General features: G+C 36.0%; 2 protein-coding genes across 3 annotated transcripts; both read left to right on the forward strand.

Moving 5' to 3' along the window:
- Positions 1-775: 775 nt before the first annotated feature.
- On the forward strand, positions 776-7018 carry LOC146900475 (WAT1-related protein At4g19185-like). The gene is made up of 7 exons (XM_085739054.1): positions 776-1225; positions 2123-2185; positions 2288-2404; positions 2569-2854; positions 4247-4402; positions 5677-5828; positions 6633-7018. Exons 1-7 carry the CDS (start codon positions 1026-1028, stop codon positions 6817-6819), a joined length of 1161 nt encoding a protein of 386 aa, XP_085595180.1. The 5' UTR covers positions 776-1025; the 3' UTR covers positions 6820-7018.
- A 1747-nt stretch (positions 7019-8765) lies between these two features.
- LOC146900476 (putative apyrase 7) lies at positions 8766-15822 on the forward strand. Of its 2 annotated transcripts, none has more exons than XM_085739052.1 (3): positions 8766-10936; positions 14501-14832; positions 15143-15822. In XM_085739052.1, the coding sequence occupies exons 1-2, from the start codon at positions 9064-9066 to the stop codon at positions 14809-14811; spliced, it is 2184 nt and encodes a 727-aa protein (XP_085595178.1). In that variant the 5' UTR covers positions 8766-9063; the 3' UTR covers positions 14812-14832; positions 15143-15822. The 2 variants fall into 2 exon arrangements, with proteins under 2 accessions (XP_085595178.1, XP_085595179.1); XM_085739053.1 differs by having other exon boundaries at positions 15311-15822.
- The last annotated feature ends 1717 nt before the right edge of the window (positions 15823-17539 follow it).

Here is a 17539-nt window from a genome sequence, read left to right on the forward strand (position 1 = left end):
GTCCCTGAATGTAGACTTTGTTAGTCAATTTAGTCCCTGAATGCAGACTCCGTTAGTCAATTTAGTCCCTGAATGTAGACTTCGTTAGTCACTTTAGTCCCTGAAATTGATCATGCAGGGACTGTTTTGCATATTATCTGCATTCAGGGACTAAATTGACGAATCGTTCCCCATTCAAGGACTAAAGTGACTAATTCCCCAAATATTAATAGTTGCAACTATTAATAGTTGCAACTAATTTTGTGATCACAAATTGAGTCTAATTTTGTGATCACAAATTGAGTCCTTTTGGTCTTATGCATCATGTCTTTTTATGGTATTAATTTGATAATTTTCTCTTTTATTTGATTTTATGGTTATTAAGTTTCCAAGTATTTTCCACTAGTTGTAAGGAAAAAAATAAAGGGGAATTAGTCACTTTAGTCCCTGAATCGGAAGTGATTCGTCACTTTAGTCCCTGAATGCAGATAAATTGCAAAATAGTCCCTGAATGTAGACTTTGTTAGTCAATTTAGTCCCTGAATGCAAACTTCGTTAGTCAATTTAGTCCCTGAATGTAGGCTCCGTTAGTCACTTTAGTCCATGAAATTGACCATGCAGAGACTGTTTTGCAATTTCTCTTCATTCAGGGACTAAAGTGACGAATCCTCTCCCATCCAGGGACTAAAGTGACTAATAGTAGTTTGAAGGAGCCGGCACGGCAAGAAGAAGACAATAGACATTAGCGTAGACTACTCTAACAAAAAAAAAAAATTGGCCTAACTTCATTCAATTCATTTTTGTCCAAACTCAAACTCAGAAACAAAGCATCATTGGATCTTGTCTTGTCTCTCTTAATAAACCCACAACCAACACCAAACTTGTTTGTTACAAAACCCAACAAACCAATAACAACCTTCGATCTCCTTCACTCGTGCACTCATTCGATTCTCGTGCGCGAGTGATGATACAATAGAAAAGAGGAGGATCGTGTGAATTCTTATCAAATCAATTGAATTGAATTGCGATCTAAGAATCGAAGAATAATGGGAGTCGGAATCGGAGGAGGGAATGGTGATATATGGAAAGCACATTCGGCGATGGCAGTGGTTCAATTATTCACAGGAGGTTATCATGTTATCACCAAATTGGCTCTTAATGTTGGTGTTAATCAAATCGTTTTTTGTGTTTTTCGTGATCTTCTTGCTCTCTCTATTCTCGCTCCCATCGCTTTTTTTCGTGAAAGGTACTCACTCAATTCTTCTCCTGTTTTGTTGCCATTTGTATAATCTGTGTTTAGGGTATGCTTAACTGTGTCAAAATTATACCCTTATGTTTGTTCGTATCATCTTCAATATTTAATTAATTAAGGGTTAGGTTATAGTGGATTGTTTAAATTCCACTATTCAATAGTGTGTTAGAGCGCCAATTTTGGTGTGCTAGTCCATACACAGCTTTGCTCTGGCTTTGAATGCGGCCCTCGCAAGTGGACGGTGAGATTGGATCCCTCAGATTAGTCGGTCCTTGGACTGGATGCAAAGTTTTTTAACAAAAACAAACTAGTGTTTCAGTGCCACAATAGCAGATATTTGACAACATTTTCCCTTAAATAATGTACCCCGGAACAATAGCGGTTTGTCCAAATTCCGCTACACTATAGCAGTTTAGTGCCGCTATAGATAATGCTCCAGTAAAAAAACGTAAAAATACTAAAGAAAAACCTGTGTGGAAGGGTACGGCCTTAAAAATAAGTGGAAGCAGTTGGTGGCTGTTATAGTCTACTTTTAGTGTGGAACATGACCAACATGATTTAAGTTGTGGAACAGTAATGATTTATTCAAATTCTGCTATGTTATAGTCCCGTTTATATACAGCTGCTATTTGATGATACTGATCAGCGATCATCTCAAGTTTGATCCTAGGGTTGCTCTTTTTATTGCTATAGTCATAGTTTGCAATTATGAAGGTGGATGCTAATTTTGTTTTCGGGCCGGCGTTGTGTACATTTAACTTTGCAACTGTTACAAATTCAAACTTCAGTAGTGATATTTTGACTTGCAACTACTTTGTATCCTAATCTTGTCATCTGCACTTTATTGTAATGCATGAGTATCCTAATAATGCCATGTTGTATTGTATGTAGACGTACACGGCCGCCCCTAACCAAGAGCTTAGTGACATCATTTTTCTTTCTCGGACTAACTGGGTAAGGTTTTTGATGTAGTCACATACTCACTAGTTTTATTATGTTTGACTTATATGCTATCTTATTGATGCATTGGTATTTTGCTTCGTTATTTGTGCTCAGGATATTTGGAAATCATCTTTTGTTTCTTATTGGTTTGAGCTATACTAATCCAACTTATGCTGCTGCAATTCAGCCAGCTACTCCGGTCTTTACATTTTTGTTGGCTATAATGATGGGGTTAGTTTCTCTCTTTTCAATTTCTGTGTTGTGATTCTGTGAATGCATTTTTTTTTTGTGGAACGCACAACTCACGCTAATGTTGCACCAAATCTGCACATTAATTAAATTCAGTTACACCAGAACATATGATAATGTGTAACTTAATAAACTTATTCATGCAGTACAGAAAGAGTGAACTTGCTAAGATATGAAGGTCTGGCTAAGGTTGGAGGAATTCTTGTATGTGTTTTGGGGGCCTTGGTGATGGTTTTGTACCGTGGTCCAGCACTGGTAGGATATTCAGAAATGGACCTTATATCACACAGTGAAATAACTGCAAGAGGTCAACCAGAGCCATCTGGATGGTTAGTTAGTGGTTTAATGAATCTTGGATTAGACCATTTTCATGTTGGGGTTCTGTGCTTAATAGGAAACTGCATGTGCATGGCTACTTTTCTATCCATTCAGGTACATATCTTTTTATACCCTTTAAATGATTGTTTATTACAGCCGCATTAAGTTAAGGCAAAAAATAGTGATTACTGTCGCTTATCTCCGTTACTTATTTGTTAAGCGGCTAAGCCCCAACTCCCATGTATTATACACATTTGATGACTACAAGAGTCATAGTTGTCTGGGCTGGACCAGATAGTTCAGCTGGAAAACCTGCAAACTGGCCTCCATGGCAGTCTGTTTAGAGCCTTGGTCCAATTTTCACATCAACCTAATCACACCTGCTCGACTTAGTCGACCAGAAATGAATACAAGACTGCACCAATTTTGATCACTTAGGGTCTGTTTGGGAGGGGTTTTTGGAGGGTAGGACTTTGGAGGGCTAAGCCTATATTTTGAAATATAATTGATATTTTAAAAAAATTGAAATACAATATGATAAATGATCATATAATACTTCAATCACACTTAATTTGTTTTAAAACACATTATATAGTGTCTGTAATTTAAAAAAGAAAAGTAAGCCCTCCCCTCCCTTTCCCTCCTTATCCAAACATACCCTTAGTCCTTTCGAATGCTTTCAAGTCACAAGGTGGATGCACCTTTCATGTAGAACCGGAACAATGAGATTAGAATCAGAAAAATCAATGATTTTATTCAGACATAGTTTCAGAATTGAATTCAGATTTCAGACCAAGAATGAGAGTAAGAGAGCATTTTTCTAACCTAAAGAGAAAGAATGTTATTGATTTGCTGAAGAAAAAAAAAACAGGTTTTTTGGAGCTAAATCTTTTGAAGTATTAAACTCTTCATATACTCAAAATTTATAGTAATGGACACCTCCATTTCTTTTATGATGCTGATTGGACGAATCCTCTGGTTACTGGAGATCCACTTATGGTTACTGTTCTTGTTGGAGGTAACCTTGAGGGGATTATATTCCAACTTTATACTTAAGTGCCTAATGACCAGGCATTGGAAATATATGTCCCAGCTTGAGGGGATTTTCAGAAATAACCATTAGTTAAGTGTTATTGGGCTAGGCATATCCCTCCTGTATTGTGCTTTATTTCTTAGTATAAATATAGAGACAGGGAAACTGACAGCACTGAGTCAATTTGATTCTTAATTTTCTTTAACAATGACAATGAAAGATCCCCATATCCGTTCATCTCCATCCAAATAAAGCGATATTTTACACATATTGATGTCTTATTGGATGACCTCCAAAGGTTGTCATTTTTGTTTTCAGATTTAATGATTTATTAGAAGAATATCATTCAATATTTCTTCGTTGAGCAGATTAGTCATGCTTGCTCCTTAATATTTTTGAAAATCTATGGTGATATTGGGGTATTTTATATGTGAAATTCTTATGTTTAATTTATCATCATGGATTATTTTCAGGCTCCAATATTAAAGAAGTATCCTGCAAACCTATCTGTCACAGCATATTCATACTTCTTTGGAGCTTTACTGATGGTCACTACATCATACTTCGTGACCGATGAATCAACTGATTGGAGTTTGACACAGTCTGAAACATTTGCTGTTTTATATGCTGTGAGTAACCAGAATTTCCAATCAACCTTCAATGTCATGAGCCATTGTTAGTTATATTGCTAATCATTTTGGTCCATTTTCCCTATTCATTGTTTGTTGCTTTTATTCGATACGTCCATTTTCATTTTTTTGTGTTTTTGTAATGGAAGCCATCTTTTTAGGAGTCAATGTTGTTATAATACCACCTTTTTTCATAGTGATCCAAGTTTTTGCAAGTGAGGAAAATAGAAGAACCACTTTTTTATAAGCTTTCCTTAATTTTGTCTTTTAACTTTGGGTTCAATTTTGAATCTACTAATGATAGTATAAGTCCGCTACTTGTTAACTATATGTTGCCACTTCCACCGGTTAGAAAAACAGAAAAGTGAACCCCATTATGGCATTATTTAATCCATTCCCACTTGGTCGGAAAAAGCTTTGGTTGTAAGTAACATGATTTTATGCAATTTTCTATATGTGGTCTTTTTGTTTGTGTTTCTTTTTATTTGATTTGCTCACTTATAGGTATTGGCAAAAAAAACATAACAAATCTCTTAGCATTAGATGAATCCAAATGCTTTTGTAAAGCATTTACACCTCTCGAACACTTTTAATACTAGCAACCAAGTGATATGTAATGTCATGTTTGTTTTAATTATACACCACAGTTTGTGACCTAAGCAACCAGTCTTGGCATTATTTGTCACCTAAGCAACTAGTCTTGGCATTATAATGATTGGGAAAATTTATGTTTTTCTTTTTCTTTTTTGACTCAAAATTATGTTTTTGTTGGAGCAGCGTAATTTTGTAATTTGGGTTTCCTGATATGCTCTGGTGGTTTCTATCTGTCTAGCCATACAAGAGTGAGAAAAAAAATACTTAAACCGACGCGTGTGAAACAGGCCATAAATGTTGATGAAATTTGCATGTTAGGCTGTGTTCTTTTGAGCATGAAAAGAATTGGACCCAAGTTCTCTGCAGTTGCGAAATGTTGCATTCACTCCAGTCGGTGAATGTTGGCTGTTGGATGGAGATCGGATCACTCATATTTAAAATTCATCAAATCAGATTAAAAATACATCATGAAATCTGAGATGTCCGATCTTGATCCTACAGCTGAGATCTCGATTATTGAAAATGTCGACTGCAGGAAAAATCCATTTGTGTAAGAGTGCAAGTATCTTCTGTTCCTAGATTTTAGAACTCAGTGGTCTTGATATTGACTTCTATAAATTTATTACTTCGAAGGATATTGTCCATGTTGTTTCTTAAACATGTCTTTCTTCTTTATTCAGGGAATTATTGCATCTGCCCTTAACTATGGAATCATTACATGGAGCAACAAGATCTTGGGCCCAGCCATGGTTGCCCTTTATAATCCGCTTCAACCTGGGGCGGCTGCTCTCCTGTCTAGAATTTTTATTGGAAGTCCGATTTACATGGGAAGGTACATCTCTCGTATAACTTCCCACTTATTGATGCATTGTTGTCTTAGAATCTTTTTCGACGAACTCCTCAATAGGTACCAACAGAAAAAAGAGATTTTGAAAGAATATAGCAAATAATTTTGAGTTGTTAAACAATAACTCCTTATATATGAGATGAAATTAGTTTTTACATAATTTTTTTTCTTTCAGAAACTCTTTTATTTAAACACTTAATCTTAAGAAGAACTTTTTCATAAGTGATTGTAAGCCTATTGTCACTTTGTTAATGGTGGTGACACAAAAAAGACACGACACACTTCATTTTTCAGAAAAACAAATAACTTATTTTATGACTAATGAAATGTCTTAGTTAATTGATTACTTGAGTTTCCCCTGCTTTCCTTTTTCTAGTGATATTCTTAAACAAGCTTAGTATATTCAAGTTGTTTACATTAAGCCAATAACTTACACATCATTATTTGCAATATGAATTGTATAGCAGATAGATTGATGAAATAATGAAACATGTATGCTTTAGCTTAGCCTGCATGCATAACTTGTGTAAACGATGATTATGCAAGAATTCTTCCTATTTTTTTAACATCCAGAGGTGACTGAAATAATTTTATTGTTTAAAGCTATGTAGCACTGACATTAGTGTCCGACATCCTTCACGATACCAATGCACGTGTTTACATTCAATCACTTTCATTTTCTTAAACTATTATTAGTGTCTGCGTGTCGGTGCATATATCGTGTCTATGTTAATGTTTGATACAATTAAAGTCTTATTTTTCTGAATTATTTGTCCATGATGACAACAGTGTCTTAGGTGGATCTCTAATCATCATTGGTCTGTACGCGGTTACTTGGGCATCATATAGAGAAAGACAGGCAGCTGCCGGAGTTATTCCTCATCATAGCTCTAAAAGGGTCCCTGAATCTCTTCACAAAACTTCATTTCCTAGAGTTAACATTTTCTCAGTCTTATCTACAAAGCCTTCGGATTGATGAAATGAATTGTGAAAGGCTGTGTAAAAAGTTGTGCCATAATTTTTCTCTCTCTTATTGATATCCTATATACACATATAACTGGTTAGAAGAACTAAAATTAAGAGAATTGAAACTCTAATTTTGTAGGATATATTACAAATTCGACAAGGTTATCTGTTACCTGTGAAAAATACTTGAAAAGAATTTGGTTTTGAAACTCTATGCTATCACTTTAAGACGTTAAATGATAACAAAAATGGTGTCACAGTCATAGTACTTTGACGGTGTATACTGTTATTTATTTTGGGCGCACAAATTATCTAAAACTGCATATTTGGATATGCAACCTTTGGTGATTTTTCTAAGATGGTTGCTCCATAGGCTTCGTGTTTCTCATTCTCAAAATAGACAAAGTAGTCTTATCGGAAGATAGCTTTCGATAGAATATTTCCAAAAAAGAGTAACCCATGTGATGAATACCTTCTTATAGTACTAAACTTGTAGTTGCTTTATAGAAATCGTTGTTCAATTGGGTTGCTTGAAAGCTTTTCTAAAGGTAAAATACTAAACAACAAATAAATGGAGCAACTTTTCCTCTTCCCTCAAGCACTTTGGAAATACGCACCCAAAAATAATGCAACAATTTTTTTGCGTCTAAATGTGATTTTTCAGACAAAAACACGGGTTTTTCCCCAACTCCTATTGTATTTCTGAAATCACGTAGACGTAGGGTGAATAAAATGGACCCACAAATAAATGCAAGTAGGAAGGAAACACAACATGAATTTCTTTTTCCCACCAAAAACGCTTCTTAGAGCATCCACAAGGGTAGTTCCTTAATAAGGACTTTTTAAATGGACCTCACATGACACATCACTTATTTAGGACTCAATGACTCCAACAGCAATATACTAATAAGGGCTCCAATGAAAAGTACTTAAATATGTCCCAATATTTTTACATATTAAACAAAAATAGTTTATCTATTACTCATTTATACAAGTGGGACCAAGTAGTACACATTTTATTACTTCTTTATGCAAGTGGGACCAAGTAGTACATATTTTATTACTTTTTTGAACGTGGGACCCGTTAGTTACCTAGGAGAGAGAGGGTCCTTATATAGTTGTCCGTTCCTTAACGGGGAGTGATCATTGTTAAGTAAGGACCCCCCATTGGAGATGCTCTTAAGAGGCTGTTGGTGTGGTGTGGATTTTAAAATTTGAACGTGTAAAAAGGTTGTCCTTGCATCCCCCCATTTTACACATTTGAATTTTAAAATTCTGACAAACTATGGATATTTGAGATGCAAGCTGGGTGAGAAAGGAGATAGTCAAACACAACCCAATAGTAGGGGTGTTAAAATTGAATCAACTCAATAGAAAACCATAAATCGAACTAACTCAAACTGAAAACCGTAAAAAAACACATTTATCAGATGTGTTTGGACCAATTTGTGGCTTTGGTTTCGTCACACAAACCAAACCAAACCACACAGTAAAAGAAACGCTAACTCAATCCATGTTTAAACTGCATGGTTTTTTATCTTATAGTTTAATGTTTAAACTGCATGGTTCTTTATCTTGTAGATCAGATTATTTTTTATCTCAAAAGCGAACCAAATTGTATCGCGAACGCATCTCCCATGTAATAGTACAAAAAAGAAAATTGTTCTTCTCCCTTTCGAAATTGCTAATTTTAGTGGAAGTTAACTCACACTCGACATTTTTCAGCACAAGTTAACTCACAGTGATACTTTTAAGATTAGTTGACTCAACTTTTTTTGACCGAAGATTAGTTGACTCAACTTAAAAAAGGATTAAACCGAAAAGGAGAAAAGTAATTTTCTAAAAAAAAATGGGACAACCATATTCATTTGTCAAATCTAGCCCAATAAAATACCATAACTGCAAAATTCAAAAAATAAAAAAATAAAAAACCAGTTCTTCTTCTTCTTCTTCTTTGTTTTCACCAGCTCTGTTCTACAGAGAGATCCAACTCCATCTCTCTCTCTCTCTCTTCACTGTGAATCTCTCTCTCTCTCTCTCTCTCTCTCTTCAAACTCCCAACACTCCACACCAGATCTCATCAACTACACAATACCCATCAACAACAACTCTAATTCCTTTCCATTCAGTTTTCACAACCTCTAAATCTCATTCACTTTCTCACTCCACATTTCAGAACCCTAATTCACACAAATCACAATGCACTGAAATCTCTCTCTCTCTCTCTCTCTCTCTCTCATCGCAACAAAGCGCCATGGTCTTTGGCAAAACCTCCGGCGGCAAAAGCACCCTCCGTATCTCATCTTCCCTCCAAGATCTCACCTCCTACCGCCACCTCAATCCACAAGATCCAATCACAACCGTCCATCCAATCACCCAACACCAACAACAACAACAACTTCTTCCAAATTCAACTTTCTCCAAAACCAAACCACCTCAAACCCAAAGCCCAGCTCGTAAAAAATGGGCCCGGCCCATTACCCTCATCATCTTCCTCCTCTTCCTCATCCTCATCATCTACACAATTTACTCTCACCATCAATCTTCATCTAATAAATACTACGTCGTTTTGGATTCTGGTAGCACCGGTACACGTGTTTATGTTTACAAAGCCGAAATTCAACCTCAAAAAAAGGAACACACTTCACTTCCGATTTCAGTTACTTCATTGCGAAACGGGTTAAAGAAAAAACCCGGTTCACAGAGTGGCCGTGCTTATGATCGAATGGAAACTGAACCGGGTTTGGATAAACTGGTTCATAATGTAACCGGTTTAAAAGGCGCGTTGAGACCGCTTTTAAAATGGGCTATGAAACAGATTCCTGAAGATTTTCATAAAAGCACTTCGCTTTTTTTATATGCTACTGCTGGTGTTAGGAGATTACCGAATGAGGATTCAAAATGGTTACTTGATAATGCTTGGAATGTTGTTAGGAAAAGTTCGGGTTTTGTTTGTAGGAAAGATTGGGTTAAGATTATTAGTGGGACTGAAGAAGCTTATTTTGGGTGGATTGCTTTGAATTATGATAGTGGGATTTTGGGGGTTAAGCCTAGGAAAGATACTTATGGTGCACTTGATTTAGGTGGGTCGAGTTTGCAAGTTACGTTTGAAAGCGATCAAGAACGTTTGAATGGGGAAACTAGTTTGTTTGTTAGGATTGGTGATGTTAATCATCATTTAACGGCGTATTCTTTAGCTGGGTATGGTCTTAATGAAGCATTTGATAAATCGGTTGCATATGTTTTTAAGAAAGGGAAAGTTGGTTTAGGTGGAGTTGTTAAACATCCTTGTTTGCAAAATGGGTTTAAGAATCAGTATACGTGTTCTCGGTGTTTGGTTGGTGAGAGAGGGAATGGAGGGGAGAGTCCGAAAGTTAATGGGAGCGGGAGTGGGAATGTTGTTGGTGGTGGTGGGAAAGAAGCGATGAAGACACCGGTGACACTTGTAGGTGCGCCAAATTGGCAAGAGTGTAGCGCGATTGCTAAGGTGGCTGTTAATTTGTCGGAATGGTCTGATGTTGGTCAGGGTCTTGATTGTGAAGTGAATCCTTGTGCTTTGCGAGAGAATCTTCCTCGCCCGTTGGGTCATTTTTATGTGATTTCGGGGTTTTTTGTGGTGTATAGGTTTTTCAATTTGACTTCTGAGGCTACTATTGATGATGTGTTGGAAAAGGGTAGGGAGTTTTGTGAAAAAAAATGGGACGTGGCTAAGAAAAGTGTTGCTCCACAGCCTTTTATCGAGCAATATTGTTTCAGGGCGCCTTATGTTGCGTCTTTGCTGAGAGAGGGTTTGCATATTACAGATAGACATATAACTGTTGGCTCTGGAAGTATCACTTGGACGCTTGGGGTGGCTTTGTTGGAAGCTGGGAAGTCTTATTCGACCAGATTTGGGCTTCGTGGATTTGACTTGGTTCAGATGAAGATGAATCCTCTGATTCTTATTCCCATTTTGTTACTTTCTCTTATTCTTTTATGTTGCGCTTTATCATGTGTCCTCAAATGGGTGCCAAGATTTTTCCGGAGGCAATACCTTCCCCTTTTCAGGCATAACACCACGTCCAGTTCATCTGTTCTTAATATCCCGTCTCCTTTATGGTTCAAGAGTTGGAGTCCAATTATTTCTGGTAAGCTATTTACATGCATACAAATTATATATTACATCACCACATAGCTTATTTATCAGAGTTATCCATTCCATTTTACAACTAATGACCCCATAAGTTTAATGGCATGAGATTGCTGACACATCATCAACAGTTAAGTTAGTGACCTTTGTGCAATTGTTTATTGTAATATGTTGGAAATTCTGCCTCCATTGCGGTTCACCCCTAGCTGCCTAACTGTAGCATTTGGGTTGCCTTCATTGCAGCCTCCAACACCTTCATTGTGTTGGGTGTGAAGGGGTGGATTTAGTCCCACATTGCATAGATATATGGCATGTGTAGTGTTTATAAAGCTTGGGCAGCCCTCACCTTACAAGCCGGTTTTGTAAGGTTGACTTAGGCCTAGCCCAAATTCTAATATGGTATCAAAGCTTATCCAAGATGTGTTGAGTCATCTAATATTATTTTGGAAATAAACTGTAAATAATGTACAACCTTGGACCTAGAAGATAGTGTTAGGAAGTTTGAACTATGAAAGTGATTTTTAGTGAAGCATAGATGTGTGAAGTTATCTTTCTTCTCATCTGAATTTGTGTGATGCCTCTCCATTAATACACGTCACCTCGGTGAAGGTTGACTTAGGCCTAGCCCAAATTCTAATATGGTATCAAAGCTTATCCAAGATGTGTTGAGTCATCTAATATTATTTTGGAAATAAACTGATAGTGTTAGGAAGTTTGAACTATGAAAGTGATTTTTAGTGAAGCATAGATGTGTGAAGTTATCTTTCTTCTCATCTGAATTTGTGTGATGCCTCTCCATTAATACACGTCACCTCGGTGAAGCATTTGAAACAGAATTATCTTAGTTTGTATCTTGATTCTTGACCCCTTGTTCGGAAAGAACAATGTCCCAGTTTTCAGGGCCTGCTCGAGGGCCAAGCTGTCCAAGCTAGGACTTTAGGCCCCAAAATTTTGAGCCAAAAAACGACCTAAAGAATTTCAACTTAGTTATAGAAATATATAGTATATATGATAGATAATTCAGAGATGTTTGTCCAGCTCAATTGGTCAAACTGAAGGCGTCATATCCTCTTAACCTAGATTCAAGTCTTAGTGAACAAAACTTAATTCTTATTTATTATTTTCTGTACGTCTTGTGTTATTTTTATTTATTTTAATTTAAAAAGCATCAATATAAAATTTGCTTTAGGCCTCTATAACATTGAAATTTCTATACGCTTTGTGTTCTTTCTATATTTATCAATTTCTATTTTCCCCACTCCTAGTCACTAGGCTTTGTTTGCGAGTTTTGAGGGGAAGGAAAGGAAAGGCTAAGGAGGGGAAGGGAAGGGAAGGGAGGGAAGGGAGAAAGGAGGGAAAGCCTCCCCCTTGTTTGGGAGTTAAAGAAACCAACAAGGAAAGGAGATGGAGGGCTTATGTGATAATTTTACTATTTCACCATTTTTTCTCTTAAAATCAATACATTATGTTATACTTTGTAATTTATCTTGTAAATTATAATTGGAATTTTGAATTATTATGAGGACAAAATTGTCAATATGTATGTTTAACCCCCCAAAACCCCCCAATTTGGGGGAACTTTAAAATTGGACAAATTAAGCCCTTCAAAACCCCCCAAAACCTTTCCTTGTTTTTTTAAAACTCCCAACCAAGGGTTAACCTCTCCATAAGCCTTTCCTTCCCCTCCCCTCACCTTCAAAACCCAACTCGCAAACAAAGCCTAAGTAACTGTCAGATAGTTGTCCTGCCATATAACCATCCTTTTACTCAATTAAATAGCTATTACGTAACTATCCTACATATACTAGCTCTCCCCTGCTAGTACTCTAGCCATATTTCAGGCTTGTTTTCTGCTAGATCTAGAACTTGGATCATGTTTAAATTTGGGATCTAGTATACCGCAGCCATAACCTTGTCCTCAAGGCTAAGATTAGGAAATTGAGAATGGCACCTGATTGACTGTAGGTGAATCACCACTCAGTATTGAACAATTTCTCTACTAGTAAGCACTGATTCTGATTCGACTTCATCTTCTATAGCAATCATCTCCATACCACTTGGTTAGTTGGCTTGCAGATGATATCTGCCAACTCCCTTAAGGAGTGAACAGAAAAGTTGAAGTTGCATGCACCCTCGCCATATTCAACAATAATTTAAAAAGGCTGTAATATGTTGCTGCCAATTTCTGGTAGAACCTTCTAGAAATTGTGGGTTACGTATGGGGCCTCAATTTAAGAAAGACCACTTCTCCCAATTGAAATTGCACTGGTGACGGTCTCCTGTTCTTGTTTGCACATTTCTTCATTTTGTTATTGCACCCTAGCGAGATTATATTTTAAGCAATACCTGCCCAATGGCGGTGCTATATTGGCCAATCTATCTATACTATAGCGTGTTTGAGATTGGCTGCTTCGCACCTCTATTCAGGATTGACGACTGTGATCTCTTCTATCTAATACTTTCTCCCCACTGCCTTAACTATAGTCTCATTACTTAAGAAACTGAGGGACAGTAGGACTTTTCCTGCCATAGAATACTCAAAAAAGGGTTCAACGGAAAATTGAGATGAAATTTCATTTTGGAATTCCGCCTATAATTCATTCCAATCAGCCCAAATTATTTGTTGTTCAGCAGTTAAACATTTCAAATAGCTTCGAAGCACCTGCTCAAAACTTCTGTTTGCTTCTGGGTGATAGGAAGAACTGATGGAATCAGAGACCGCATAGGAAACGGTAAGAGTAACCGTCTAATGGTAGTTAAAGTTAGGAAAAAATTAGTGATAGACATATTAGCAAACATATTAGCCACTATAATCTTCATGAAGCCGTATAATCTCCGTAGCAAACATATTAGCCACAATATTGGCTATATAAGGGTGTTTAATAAGATGAAATGAACATATTTTGACTATACTTTGGATTTAGGAAGTCTTAAATTAAAATCTTTAAGGTAAATTTTCCCATATTAGATCCAGTGTAAGCAATGGGGGAAGTAGTCCCCCAAGGGGTTGTGGCTGCATGTTTGTGTCTTTGACACAACACAGAACTTTACCAAGTCCAATAAAGATTTTCATCAATCTTCTATTGGTCCTGAAAAACCTGAATTTCCACCCGAAGGAGCAAAGTCAAATTCCTTTCGAATTACTGCAATATAATGATGAAGCTAAAATTACAGAGTCTTTAAGAGGATCCCAGATTCAATATATTTGATGCAAACTTGGGCATTTAACTTATATATGTCCTGGTTTGATTGGCGAGTGTTGGGAAAAGTTAGATGGTTGCCAGGAATAACAGCATTTCAAGCCTTATGTAATTTGTAGATTCATGTACTGTGATTTAATCCACGCACTTTGGGAAATTGAACTTGAATTTATTTTCCTTGTAAATGTAACATGTACGTTGTAAAGGGGGTATGGTATAATAATAAAATTTGCTGAGTGCTAATTACACACTCAAGCATTTCACAATTCCTTCAGTCTAAACTCTTGATACAATCTGTGTAGAGTATTTGAAATGATTCTTTATGATTGAGCTTTGAAGATAATGTACCTATGTTATTGTAGGAGAGTCAAGAACAAAGACACCACTCAGCCCAACTATCGCAGGTTCACAAGATAGACCATTTAGCCTGGGACATGGTCTTGGTGATAACAGTGCAGGCATCCAGATGATGGAATCTTCCTTTTACCCGGCAGCTAGTAGTGTCTCGCACAGTTATTCCTCTACCAATTTAGGGCAGATGCCGTTTGACAGTAGTAATATAGGGACCTTCTGGAAGCCCCACAGAAGTCAGATGCGTCTGCAGAGTAGAAGATCGCAATCTCGAGAAGACTTGAATTCGTCAGTGGCTGATGCACACATGGTGAATGTTTAGGGCCTCATCTTCTGGACATTGGTATGATTACACTAATATCTTCTCGAATGTTTCATTTTTATATAGAAAAACTTTTTTTTTTAATTTTATTTTATTTTATTATAGTTTTGCTTTATCTATTCTTTATAGGCATTCTTTTTGTAACATAAAAATAGTTAGCCTTATAGGTAAATACTAGTAAAGCACATGCATATTTTTGTCAATTGTTCTTTCTATATTTATATTGGAGTTATTAGTGCAAGTGCCTTCCCTGTGCTTAATAAGATTTCCACCCATTTCTTCAATGTTTGTAATTTTTGGATTACACTTGTACCTCCAAATTTTATGGCAGGCTGAGTTGTTGTCCAATCAATTGAAGATGCATTTTTTCTGGGCATTGTACTGTCATCAGAAATCATTGTTATTCACTAAAGGATATTTTTGGGTCCATACCATGTGTTCTTTCTCTTTAATATTCATTGCAAATTATAAAGGGTTTGTACATGTCCCGGCATTTCAGTTTTTTGTCGTGGAGATGACCGAGGAGACTGAAGAAGAGCTGGCAAGAATATGTTTAATTCCAAACTAATTTGCTTCCCTGGATCTCACTTCTACATCAAATTCCTCCACAAGCTTCCTTGCACGAATGAGCACTCTTGTTCCATCATTCCTTACCACTCTCCTGCAACGGCTACTGATGTTTCCATGTTCTGCCTCGACTGTACAGGTTTCCGGTGGTCGTAAGCCTTCAAAGCACCCGAGTCCATTGAGCTTGAGAAGCTCATCAACCTGCTAAGATAAATTAATTTGTGACTTTGTTCTCATACCATTTTTTGGACTAATAAATCACCATTACTTACTAATTAGAATCTCCCCTTGTTTCGAAAGTGAATGATGGCCGAGAAAAACACTTGGAAAACATAAACCAGTGGGAGAAGTTGTAACATAATACTACAATGCTCACATCTTATACATATAATAATTATATTTAGTCATTGACAAAAAATAAATAAATAATTATATTTAGTTGTATTTTGCTAGCAATTTAACTCCTAAAATAAGGAATATGTCTCTGAAGAACACATTTGAACTAGGGGTGGGCATGGTTCAGTTCGTGATGAAAACTGAATCGAACCGAACTGAACTGTTTGCTAAATTTAAAATAACTGAACTGTTCTGAACTGTTATTATTGGTACCTTTGAAAAAAAATATGAAAAAAAATGAAATTGAATTTTAGTTACCGAACTGAACTGAACTGTTCCGAACTGAACTGTTTTGAATCGAACTGAACTGTTTTGAACTGAACTGTTTCAGTTCAGTTTCAGAATTGTTAGTAATAGTTCAAATTTTTTTTTTTTTGTTCAGTTCAGCAGTTCAGTTTTTGGTTTTTTTGCCCACACCCCTAATTTGAACATCTATACGAAAATGCATTTCCATCATGTATAGTGTTGTATTTCTTTTTTATTTCAAAATATGGAATATTTATTTTGATAATATTCTGTGGGAATATTTTTGGATTTGTTTTAAGTTTTGGCAATTATTTATTGGTGTCTTCTATAGAGTAAAACATAATCTTTGCATATAGGGAATAATCAACTGAGTGCAATTTTTTTTTTTTTTATAATAAAATTTTTAGGGTGAGGGGGATGGTGTCTTGGTCCAAGGCAAGAAAGTATTTACATTTACTTTCTTGCAAGGGAACCAGTGAGACCTATGTGTGTTAGACCTGTCTTTCTACTACTAGATCAAAACCTTTCGAGTTAATTGAAAACCTCTGGGTGTACCATTCCGGATGGCCAAGAAACATTGTTTTTCCACGTTTAGAATGGTGCACTGGACATATTTGGTTTTCTAAAAATGCATATGGGAAACTTTAGGAAATGTTTTGATTATGATGGGTAAATACCAAAAAATGCATACAGGGCTAATATAAAAAAATTACTGGAAACTTTAGCAACCGTAGAAGCTCGCGACTCTTCTTGTCCCCCTGAATGAGAGTGGACATCGGCATTGATCATATCAAGTTTTCATTCATGAGAAATAAGGACGAGTGACAACATCTACTTTCAAAAGGAGACATAGGCCGTGCTGAAATGTCGTCGTTGTTATTTCAAGTAATTTTCAATTGGTTCTATGTAGATCGTTTATCGAATATTTTTTTTATTTTAAAATAGATTTTAATTTGAAGATGTTGCCTGAATACATAACATTTAAACTTAAATTTATCAAACTCAATTTAACAACAAATGGATTCATCAGAAGCTCTACATTGCGGAACTATTTCTTCTTAGCTAAAAGGATAACCCCGCAAGAGTTATATAAAACAGGTTTTTTCTTTGGACTACTGGTGAGAGACATGGATTGAATACATAATTAAAAGAATCCATTTGCTGACTTGAGCATAGAAACACATTAAGACTTTTGATATTATAAAGTAATACAAATCTTCAAAGTATAGGCATTATGAAGAGCAACTTTTAATAATTGACACAAATAAATAACTTTATGCTTAATCTTCTTTGAATAAAAAAATATTGTGTTTCAATTCAACATTTGAAATCCCAAATCAATGAAACATGTTTTGATGGTAATTTAATTTATCATATATGCAGACATGTATAACAACAATAATTAGCATAGTACCTTCTATTTACTTTCAGCACCTCAGACAACATAGCAACCAGATGATTTAGCAAATTGAACAAGTTGACTTAATGTATAAAAAAAATCAAATAAATCAGTATCAGA

Source organism: Medicago sativa, chromosome 8 (genome assembly GCF_051527215.1).
Source record: "Medicago sativa cultivar Bolivia chromosome 8, Bolivia_mono, whole genome shotgun sequence".
NCBI lineage: Eukaryota > Viridiplantae > Streptophyta > Magnoliopsida > Fabales > Fabaceae > Medicago > Medicago sativa.